The sequence below is a fragment of the Glycine max genome, chromosome 12, assembly GCF_000004515.6.
Source record: "Glycine max cultivar Williams 82 chromosome 12, Glycine_max_v4.0, whole genome shotgun sequence".
In the NCBI taxonomy this organism is placed as follows: Eukaryota; Viridiplantae; Streptophyta; class Magnoliopsida; order Fabales; family Fabaceae; genus Glycine; species Glycine max.
In genome coordinates, this window is record NC_038248.2 from 38,189,434 (window position 1) to 38,201,537 (window position 12,104).

General features: G+C 33.4%; 2 protein-coding genes across 2 annotated transcripts; both read right to left on the minus strand.

The window, feature by feature from the left end:
* Positions 1-1,381: 1,381 nt before the first annotated feature.
* LOC100793227 (prohibitin-1, mitochondrial) lies at positions 1,382-4,964 on the minus strand. Its single transcript, XM_006592793.4, has 6 exons — positions 4,800-4,964; positions 4,349-4,533; positions 4,000-4,116; positions 2,756-2,926; positions 2,130-2,342; positions 1,382-1,735 (listed from the first exon to the last, which is right to left on the minus strand). The coding sequence occupies exons 1-6, from the start codon at positions 4,930-4,932 to the stop codon at positions 1,544-1,546; spliced, it is 1,011 nt and encodes a 336-aa protein (XP_006592856.1). The 5' UTR covers positions 4,933-4,964; the 3' UTR covers positions 1,382-1,543.
* Positions 4,965-6,775: 1,811 nt separating this feature from the next.
* LOC100500293 (fasciclin-like arabinogalactan protein 13) lies at positions 6,776-7,937 on the minus strand. The gene has a single exon (XM_003540336.5). It carries the CDS (start codon positions 7,720-7,722, stop codon positions 6,970-6,972), a length of 753 nt encoding a protein of 250 aa, XP_003540384.1. The 5' UTR covers positions 7,723-7,937; the 3' UTR covers positions 6,776-6,969.
* Between the last annotated feature and the right edge of the window lie 4,167 nt (positions 7,938-12,104).

Genomic DNA, 12,104 nt, shown 5'->3' on the forward strand with positions numbered 1-12,104 from the left:
ACTAATTTGTGTGAAATTTTTCTTTTCCTTAACCAGAATAGATCTGAGTGTTTGTGTTGGTTGAGTTGTCGTCTGTAGGGTAACCGGAAGGGGAAGGGTGTGGGGAATTTTGGCCCAAACGGTATTTTGCTTATCTGTTTTGTAAAATAATGAAGAAGAAAAAAAGGAACAATGAAAACATGATTTTGTTACAGACTTCATGACAAAATCATATTTTTATTGTGTTTTGTTTTTTCACCCCCATTTACTTAGTAGAAATACATTTTTGTTGTGTTTCCGTCCAAGGGAGAATTTGGGAATACAGCTAAAAGGCACCCACCTGAATAGTACCAATAGCAAAAGTGGTAGTGCAGTAGCAAAACCCTTGTTGAATTTCAGCTTACGGCGACCGAAAGGTTTAGTTGGCCCATGAAAATGATGTGAAGAGTCTTGCAATATGGCTTGTTTGGGCCGTTTGTTCGCTTCTTTGTTTTGTTGACGATAAAAAATAAATTAAACCGGTTATTAAATAATAAAGATGTTGATTCTAAATTTATCAATTGATAATTGATTCAGTAGTAATTAAATATTTATCACAAAGTAATTTAAATGATAATTTATTATTAGATGACAGTAAAAAAATTACATTGTCCGTAAATAAGCATTAAACTCTTTATATTTCTAGTTTCTAATAAAGATTTTCAAATTTAGGTTTTAGTTGTCGACTTTTGCAGGTTTATTTCTTGCATGTTTCTTCAAACTCCAAATTCGGGCTCCTCAATAGTGAGAAAAGTGAGAGCTTTAACTTTTAAGAGCTAAAATTTATATATTTTTTAAAATATGGACAATTACTTGTTTTAAAAATTCGAGGACGAATCCAAAATGTAATTTTTTTTAAAAGAAAGACTAATTATTAACCCTTAAATATATTCAGGCATTAAAGTATAAATAAAAACACTACAATTCATGCTCTATTGCTAATGTCCCACTGAAAAAGCAGATACATACCAATGTAAGCAAAAACCATGGATCGAACCGTGGGTAGTGCAAATGGTATTTAGAATTTCCAATCAGGACATTCTTAATTTAAACGAGCATAACTTAACAGATGATTGAAACATGTCCTCTGCGGTTCGCTTGCAGCTCATAATCATACCATAACAAAATCAACGGGAAGTGTTAAACCAAATAGTAACGGGTTAAGTACGACCCATTGACGATGTAACGAGGTACAGATTTTAATCAAATCTTCTCATTCAACATAGGGCAAATATTGTCTAACGCATCCGTTAAGGTTTGGTGAGCAAAAAATAAAAAACCGACAATCCAACTTATTTCAGGCAGCAAAATTAAATCAGGATGCTAAACTCTAGCAATTATTTCAAGTAATGTGAAGCATTCGTTTGGATCTCAATTAATCCTTTCCCAAAGATTTAAAGGGTTGCCGCTCAGTTGTCTAATCAAGCCAGCTATATCCGAATTTGCAAAAACATATCAAGAAAATCGATCCTGAAATTGATAGTTTACAAGCTAAAACCAAAAAGAAACAAACAGGCTAACACACTCACTTTCTGCCTGGCTCCAATTTCATCTCTTGAAGATTCAACAATAGATCATCTGAATTCAGGTAAACCTTGTTTGCCGCATTTGATATAGTATGTGCAATCTCCCTTGCGGCTTCTATCTTCCTCAGTGTGATAAAAGCTGGATTGTTGGCAATAGCTTGCCCAATCAGTTGGGCACTTTTTGCTTCTCCCTGATCATTAAAAGATTCGTAAGAAAGGTCAGGGAGAACTGAACACACTTGGGATGCAAAAGTGATCTGATATGCAAAACAGCCAATACCAAACAATCTATGCTAAATTTAAAATCTCACTCTAAACTTAACAGGCAGATATGAAAAGGCCACTTGTTACCAAAGAAGAACCCAACATACTGATCAAGCAAAGAAAAATCACAAATTTTCCCATGAGTTTCAGGTGTTGTGTTTCAGAACAAGACCTAGTCAGAATAATGGCAGTATAGTCTAACCCAGCAGCATATAACATTTTTTCCTTAATACACAAACTGTATTGGAAATGTAAAATTTGCAGAAACTTGTACTAAGCACCAGTGTTAACTGCATCTATGCATTAATAATTTATCATCACCTGTGCTCTAATTACAGCACTTCTCTTGTCTTGCTCAGCTTTTTCCACAACAAATTTAGCCCTCTCAGCTTCTTGTGCAGCTACCTGCTTAGCTTCAATTGCAGCAGTAAACTCCTTGCCAAAAGTCAGACTAGTAATTGACACATCATCAAGGGCAATATTGAAGTTAGCAGCCCTTTCAGTTAGAATCTTCCGGATTTCCCGACTAACAGCCTACAAAGATTGAGATCAATTTAATGTTAAAGTTCAACACTCTCTCTTTGTGCTAGAAATGAATGTTTCAACTCAAATAAGAAAACATTGCATGGAACTAAAAAGAAATTCAGAGGGACATGATTCATGTGAATGAAACAAAAAAGCAATAATACTTCTCTAGTTCATAAGATAATAAATCATCCTTAAGAATTTGATTTTGATAACATACGCATTGTACCATTCAGTAATGATAAACCGATTTCGGCAGAATATTTCCAAGGATGAATCACTAATGCATCTGTTGGGCTTCCAACAAGTTTTGCAAAAAAAAAAAAAATCAAAATTTTGACACCATCTCAGCAACAAGCAATCTTTTTTTAAATGGTTATTTGAGCTTTTCATGCATCATACAGATAAGGTTTGCTCCTTACCTCTCGCTGAGTAATAAGCTGGCTGGCATTGTACTGGGCAACCACGGCTTTCAAAGTTTCATGTATGATTGAAGGTAAAACCCTTTCATTATAATTCTCTCCAAGGGTCCGATAAACCGTAGGTAATTGGTTGGGCAAAGGGCGAGTAAGAACTCGAAGTCCAATTTTCACCTGTATAACATGCATGTACAATCAATAAAAGGTCAATATTGCACATGTTAAAATCTTTAAAACAAATTTTTTTTAAATCGGTTTCTAGAAACCAAACATCCTATCATTCACAGAAGAGCTAAAAAAGGCACAGAACAACCCAGGACAGTGGGAGAAAGGACAATATGTGGATAGTGATGGATGCAGATACTTTCACCCATTAAAAACAAAGGCTAAACTTGAAAAGGTAAATTGGAGATTAGAGTATTTGATACTGATAAAGCATTTGCATAAGATATTTATACTTCAAAGCCAAATATCAGATGTCTAACAGCTTAAAAATTCATAAATAAATGATTTTAAAACATCAAATGGGAGGTGATGTAAATCTGTTTACATCATTTCAGATTAGGGGGCACCTATCAGGTTCTAGATATTAAATTGAGATAGATCGGAATGTATTCAACTAGATGAAAGAACCAATATTCCAACAGATTCAATTATTATACTATTAAATCTTATCATCTGAACTTCATAAGGTAAATATTGTCGTCCAGAAATTAACTTCAGGCAACAAGAATGAAATAGGCAAATAGCAGTCATGCAAAATCTTAAGCATTGCTTCTGCAATCCAGATTCCGGTAAAAAAATGGTATCAAAATTCCTATATAAAATAGCATGTCTAGAAAATTAAAATAAACTAATATGAATGCACTTTTTACAATCTGATAACAATCATGTTTCACAGTTGTCGCAATCATGTCAGTGCCTCAGTGGTGAAGCATAATGGAACAAATCTCAGGTGAGAATATTACTTAGTTAGCTAAAGTTTGGCCCAGTAACAATGATGTGTGTAACAGAAGGACACAATAGTGTCTACACAAACATGCCATCGAAAAAGGAATTAAGGGCCAAAGTAGAGAAACTAATGCAAAAAGTCATGCAAATCAAGAGGAAGGTGTCAAAGATGCTCAAATCAATTTCATTTCCAAGAATACAATATGAAGGTCAGATTTTTTTTTTTCAGTTGTACGAATTTGATAACAAAACCATTTCTCTGTGACTACATGTAAGTCTTAGCAAAATGTATTTACCATCTGTAGATCACGACTACCAGATGTACTCTCAACTAGATGGGGTCGTGCACGGACATCATAGATAACAGGCCTCTCAAACCACGGAATCATAAAGTGTGTTCCTTCAGGATAGACCTGCACATTAACCAACATATCAATTTTACTACAACCACCATAACAGAACTCAAACAATGGTCACACACACTTATTAGTAATAACGAATCAATTTAGAAGGTAAATAGCTCTTCTGAAAAACATCAACCATAACACAAAGACTGCCACAATCATAACCGAGTAACAATCATCAAGCACTCCAATGCAGTAAACAGCAAACCGTTTTCAATTTTTTTTTTCTTCATATAATAACCTTGTCTTTGACACCAACTAGACGGTTGAAAACAATGGCTCGGTGACCTCCTTCAACGTTGTAGAGACTGTTAGCAGCTGCATATAAACCAATTCCACCAAGAAGCCCAAGCTTCAGCAGCGCAGAGGACGCACCGCCGCCTGGAACGTTCGGAATCTTCATGTTCTTCAGATTCATCTTTTTACCTAATTGAACAGAAATGTTGCAGATGTAAGTACGTCATGTAAAGCTACAAATTTCGCATAGAGGAAAGAAAACACAAGCACGTGATCCAGAATCAACGAACTTAAATGAGAAAGGAAAAAAAATGTTCACCGAGGGGAGAATATTAATCGAATTTTGGGGAAAATTCTCAACAATTAGGACAAAAATAGAATTGAAATAGCTCGTGCTAGTTAGTAATAGAAGAATTTGCCGGAAAAGAAAGGGAAAATGGAAAGGGATGTAGTACCTTGGAAATTTCCGATGGACGCCGAGAAGAGTGAGGGGTTTGGGGGTTGGTTGTTTGTTGCGGGGTTTATGTAGCGTTTTTCTGTAGGGTTTAAACTTTCCCAACAAGAAAAAGAAAAGGATAATAAATGCATTCCTGTTGCAAAATTTAATCGTCAAAGAATTCTAAAAAGTAAACATATCCGTGGTCATTTATGCCTCATAAGCCCAATTTACAAAAATAAAAACATTATCAAAGGGGTTACTATTTACACCTATCTATTTACTCTTAACACCTCCTTTTCTTTTTAAAATTTTAGATTAAATATGCTTTGGTTCATGTAAGTTCTTATTTTTTCAGTTTTGGCCTCTATCAGATATTTTTCTCATTTATAGTCATGTAAATTTATATATTTTTTAATTTTAGTCTTTATAAACACGAACTTATGAAGACTATAAATAAAAAAAAAATAGAATCTTAAAGGAATTAAATTTAAAAAGACGCAATCTTATAAAGACTAAAAATGAACCCAAAAAAAAAGTATAGCAATCAAAATTGAAAAAAATATCAACTTACATGGACTACAATTAAAAAAATTAACTTATAGGAATCAAAACTGAAAAAATTCAACTTACAGAAATTAAAGATATATTTAAGTGTTTTAGATAAAATAAAGAAGTTCGATCTAATTCACATTTAACTTTATTATTTGAAGGAGGGAACTGAAACATTATAAATGTCAAACCTGCTAGGGATGACCAAAATATTTGTTAACCTTGCTTGAATCTCAACATAAACTAGAAACTACTACCATTAGACTATTTATTAACCAACTTGAATCGTGGACCATAGATTTTTGGGCGGATAGTATTTAATTAATTGTACTCACATGTAGCAGCACGGCTATAAGCACTAGTAAGTGTTTGTCAATTTAGTATTATGTTTTTTGTGGTAAACTTGGTAATCCAATAGCTGGTACTCTGGTATTATGTTCCTTCCTTTTCACAGTACTTCGTCTTATAGCTAAGAGATCAGAGTTTTCTATTCTCTCAGTTGAACAAGATTCGTATTTTATTTTATTTTTTAAAAATAATGTCATGGATGGGTGGGTAAAACAACTCTGAAAAAAAGTGCATTTTTCAACCATATATAAAATTGGATTTTGGTCCCATCCTTCTCTAATAAGGACATCGCATCTGGACTATTGAGGTGGGTTGTGTAAATTACCGTTTGATGTTAATTTTACCTTCCACCATCTTGACTAAAAATATTTGTAAGTGTTTTCAAAATGCTGATTAAGAAAATGATGAGTTAAGAAGGTACAAGCTAAGTAAGTGACTAAACAATGCTTATATTTTTACAATAAAAAATTTCAAACACTCCATCTTAGTTTTTTTATTTTTCTGTTATTATTACACTGTATTATCAATTAAATTAATTATTTATCTTTCATCTATTCCTTTCTCTCTCAAAATATTTACAACTCAAAGGCTATTTAATAAACATTTTGCGTGAGTTAAAACCCTAACTACCGGCAACAAAAGATACTGGTGATAATTAACAATATTTATTCAATGCTGTAACAACCTTATCATTTGTGTTGGGTGTTTGAGATTATAGTCCTTGTATCTTATCTCATTCCTAAACCTCCCATATGTAACTAACCATACATTGTTACCGAAGTTGTATTTAAGTCCGTACTCATCCAATTTTATGCCATGCCATCTACCTTATTTCTTTCTAAATGTTAATTACTTTCCAAAAATCTCATTTAATTAATATATATTAGAAAACACTAATTATTATATTCGTATTCAAAAGAGACCATTCCTTAAAGTTAAAAAGTAAAAAAGCAAAGAAATGAAGAATGACATACATGACACAATGGTTGAGCATCCATTTATTTATGTTTTATTAGGATGAGAAATAAAAGAAAAAAGAAAAGCTAAAGTAGCTAGGTGTTCGTTTTCCTCATAAACAAAATCATGTGATCCAAATTAAATAGTAAATACAAGACAAGGATTAAATTAAATACATAAAAAAGAGGGCATTAAATAGAAAGAATGAGGCTCAATAAAACCCAACACAGTTCCTTTTGCCCGTAGAAGAAAAGAAAGATTAGGAAATGAAGAAGTGAGAGTAAAAGAAAAAAGATAAGACGACACATTGACAATGAAGTATTTTCTGGTGATCAAGAGAGAGCTCCCATGCAAATGAAGCCAAGTCCAAGAACAAGTCCGAAACCCACATTCATCCCATTGGCAGCATTAGTATCCTTAGGAGAATCCGAAGGAGCAGAACCAGCCTTACCAACGCTGGGAATCTCAGGAGTGCTCTTAGAACCCTTAGGAGAAGGAGCCGCAGAAGAAGCACGAGTCTTGGTGGTTCCGAAGAGTTCCAACGGCAACAGAACCTTGTCAACCTGGTACACAGCCAGAGGAAACTTCTCCCTCAGTGGGTTGTTGAGCTGCGTCTGCACCACCCCTGTGGAGATGTTCACCTGGTTACCGCCTTGGCCGGTGAAGTTCAGCCCCCAGGTCCCTTCTTTCTCCGTGGCCTGCGTCCTCACGGGGTTGCTCACGGTTAACAGATCGGAGATGGTGTAGTATTTGGGAGTGACGTGGAAGAGAATGAGCTTCACCTTCTGGTCGTCGCTGAGCTTGTTTAGGGCACCGGGTTTCAGGCTCTGGAAGGCGTTGTCGGTCGGCGCGAAGAGCGTGAAGCCTTGTGAGTTTGATTTGAGCTGGGACTCGATTTGAGTGAGCTGCTGTGTGTCCTTCAGGAGTTTCATTAGGGTGGTGTATTGCCCACCCTTTTCCAGGATCGCGGTGAGGTTCACCGCGCCCGACGGGGACGGTGCCGGGGCTTGGGCTTGGGCTTGGGCAATGAGGAATGTGGTGAGGGTGAGGAGAATGAGTGTGGAGGGTGTACATGTGGAAGCCATGTTAATTAGAGAATTATTCGATATAGTACTAGTTTTAGATTATTGTGTGTTGTTGTGGTGGTGTGGAGAGTGGAAGGGGGGTTTTTATTTGGTTGGGGTGTGCTAGTGTTAGGTTGAGACTTTGTTGGCATGAGCTGGCTAGTAGCTTAAAATTTGCTTGTACTCATACAAGTTATTGCGTCAATTAATTTATTAAAATTGTTTTTATTTAGAAAAAAAAATTTATCTTTATTTTTTTTTAAAAAAAAAGTGCTTATATAAAAAATATTTATTTTAAAGTTATTTTTTTGGTTTAAACAAATAATAAGATTGGCTTATGGATGAAGAGAAAAGAAAAGAGGAGAGGTCTGGATTTGTTCCACTGTTGATAAAAAATAAATAAATAAAATTCGCTTGTAATAGTTGAGAAATAATGAACTAGAAAATGAACAAAAAGTTAAAGAGAGTAGTAGGACATGGAGAGCGATGTATGAAGGAGACAACAAGAGAAGAATCGTCTCGTCTTGCCAGGAAAGAGAAAGAATAGTATTAAAGAATGACAATGATCGAATCCGGTTCTTGTCAAGTTTTACATTAAGAAACCTAATATTTCCAATTACAAAACTTAATGCAGCAGTACTTTAGGTGCTAGTGATATTTTCAATCAAGAATATAAATTTAATTTGATCATATATGACAATTCATTATTAGATAATAGTATAATCTAATTTTTTTTTGCAGACCCATAAATAATTTTGATTTATATTAGGACATGGAGAGATATACCTGGAGGAGAGAGAAGAGAAGAATAGTCTCTATTTGTTATGAAAGAGATAGAATAAAGAATGAAAATGAAACGATGCATATCAAAATTTTCGATAAGAAATGAATCTTAACGTTGGTTTCACCCATAGGAAAACGTGGGCAAGCATAAAGTCGCGGAAATGAAATGCAAGCAGAGATCATGTCAAACCTAATATTATTACAATTGCAAAGTAATTGTAGTATCTTTTTTCCCATCAAAACTATAATTTTAGCTGTATATGAAGATCAGCAAATTAAAGAGTATTTGGTAACGGGACTCCTTTAAGATTGTTAATGTTAAATTTTCAAGCTTAGTCTAGATTTTTAAGAAATATACATTTGTAGAAAATTTTAACTATGTTTTCTAAAGCTTAGTTAAAACCATTTTCATGGAGGAAGTAGACATCTAAGATTTCTATGAAAGCGAAAAGTTTTAACTAGATTTAAGATAATATTTTTAAGAATCTTTTAAATATTCTAAATACATTTGTAAGTTGTAACACTCCCAAAAAAATTTCAAAAGTCCCAACGATAAAAAAGAAACGTATTTTTACCAGACACCCAAAATGTTATTAAGGTAAAACTTTAATTTAAATAACAATATAACACCACAAACCCTTAAGATATATAGTTAATCCTAAGTTCTGTCCTATTTACACTAATAACCCAAATTTCTTTCTATTGTTACTTATCTTCTTTGTTCCCACCTGCCTTTGTTTTGGTGTGCAGTTTTGATTGATATTCATACACTCATTAGGTGGATATATATGTACCTATTGAGAAATAGGAAGTATAAAAAATAAAAAATAAAAAAATGTGTTAGATATATAATAATGTAAAAAAAATAAAATTATACCAACAATTGAGAAAAATTGAACTCATATTATTGTTATTGGTATTTTTGGTTATTTATTCTCTGAGATCACCCTAAGAAATGGTGGCATCTTTATAATTCAGGAGTATGATAATCAACAATAATGCTTACCTTAAAGCGTATTTTTACACGTTCAAATTCTAACTTGTCAAAATATTCTTGTTAAAAAAGTAGAAATATATTAAAATCACTAACAATAACTTATAATTTTTAGAGTATTTTAATAAATCTCAAATTATAATAAATTAATATATTCTTATTAAAAAAACAAGTGAGATGAGACTTTTTATTTATACTTTTTTTATTGATAAATATGAGTTGTTGGAACGTTAGTTTTGTGAATAGAAAAGATCAAAGATCAAATTTGTAATCTTTTTTTTTCTTTTCTTTTAATTATCTAACTCATCTTATATCTTATATGTCTTGTACGTTTTTCTTGCTTTTAAGAAGGAACAAGTTAATTAATTCCTGTATATGTATATTGTTTCATCAAAATTGTTGATTTTCTGAAGGATGAAAATAATTCTTCATCAAATGATTATGTGCAAGATGGCCGTTGAAGAATATACATCGTATCGATGTACAAGTTGAGTTTGGACAAGCAACAGTTGTAAAATGGTGGTTGGCAGCCTGGCATATGTAGACATAACATGTGGAATTAACATTAAGCACTAAATAAATAAATAATCAATTTGAAGACATTATTATGTATGCTCTGCAATATCATTGAGTATCATTGTCAGAAATACAGTGATACGATATGATTAAGCTATGGAGTCACTTCAGCCAATTTAATACGGCCATGTCCACCACTCAACATTGTTTTCTTGTATCCCACAGTCAATATTCTACATCAATTCACATTTCAGTACCACCAGAACTGTTAATTCAAATAATTAATATTGTCTACAAATGCTATATTCTTATTGTTGATGAAGAAGCATATCAGGAGGTGTTTATACTTTTTTCTTTTCTTATTAAGATTTGTGTCTATTAAGATGAGTTTTTTTTTTTTTGAAATTTTAAGTCAATTAATTTGTATTATAAACTTTCTTAAGCATCATGTGCTTATATAAATATTAGGGTTAAACTTCTATGTGGGTCATATAATGTACTTTTATAACAAGATAGTTGGCTGTGGTGGGGTGTTAAGACTTAAGATACCACGTGAGGAATTTTTTAGCAACTCTTGCTATTAAATTGGGAGGGTGCACTGTTCCTAATGCTGAACTTTGGGCCTTGTTGCCTAGAGTTGACTTAACTAGGAGAAGAGGATTTAAGAATATAATTCTGGAATCTGATTCCTCTACTGCTGTCAGCTTGATTACTAACTGATGTTCTTCTATCACCCCTCCTTTTTGTTAGTTAATAGATTCATTCATCACATTGAGGCAAACTGGAAATGTCAAGTTTTTGGGTACTGGAAGGAAAGAAAAAAGGAAGTGTCAAGTTATCTCACACATTTTGGAAATATCTGTGTATAAGAAAAAATATCGATCAGCAGATGTTAAATCCTCAAATAAATTTCATCAACATCTCAAGAGAGTAGTCATTGATTTCTAGCTAAGAGTAATCTAGGTTTACCAAAATCCATTTCCTATATCAGAAAAAAAAAAACCATTTATTAAAACTTTTAGGCTTTGTTCGGTTCAATAGACGGAAATAAGGAGATGATGCAGATATATGTTATCACAGGGTATGGTGTGCATGATTTTAAGAAGAAATAAGTCAGTGACAGACAGCTTATGGGCCCAAAGCACTAAATTTCCTATTTTATCTCTACTAAATAATTTTATAGTATTATTTCTTCTCTATTTCTCTTAAACTAAACAACAAAACACATCACTTTATTTTTATTCTATTTCTCTTTTTTAAAATTATCTCTCTTCTATATCCATCTACTCTATATTTTTTTCTTTTAAATCAAACACAAATTAAAATTATTGGTTGAAAGATAATTGTTTAAGTTGTAAAAAGTAAAAATCAGTAAACACATGTAATCTTGAGACTTAATTTAAGATATGTAATAGGTACAAAAGAGAATTGGGAGAAACTCTAGGCCTTCCATCACATGTTTGATGTACAAGTACAACAATAAACTACACCCCCAGCAGGGCCTTGGCTTCACAAAAACCAAAAACAATATGCTCATATAACTGTAGGGGAACAATTATTCCTACTACGAGATTTGTTATTAGCGCTACCAATCCTTCTGAAATTTTTCTTTTGCTCACTTGTCAAATTCTTACACCCCCTTCTCTTCTCCTCAAATCCAAAACGGTCTCCCCACCCTAGCCCAAATCCAAATTTGTTTTTGGTACCATTATTGTTGCTATGTGGCCTCCTATCACATGCATGAGGTACAAGTAACACAAAAAACTACACCCCTATGCTACTTCAAACCGGATGACCCCACCTTGTCCACCACAACTGCACATGACCCCACCCTCTTCCACCGCACGCAATCCACCAATGTCAACGTCCATGCCGAGATCCACACACCCCTTGCCTCGCGATGTCAAGATCTTGCGCCCCCTTTTTATTGTAGGTTTTGTTATTGAATTTGTGTTGTTGTTCTTGTTGAATTTGCATTGTTGTCAACTGGTTTAGATGGTGATTGGGATGGTTAGGGATGCTAGGTCAACAACTAAAATATAATTTCATTATAGTATAGTGTATAACAGAATCATGTTTTCATTATACATATGGATGAAAAATAAAATTA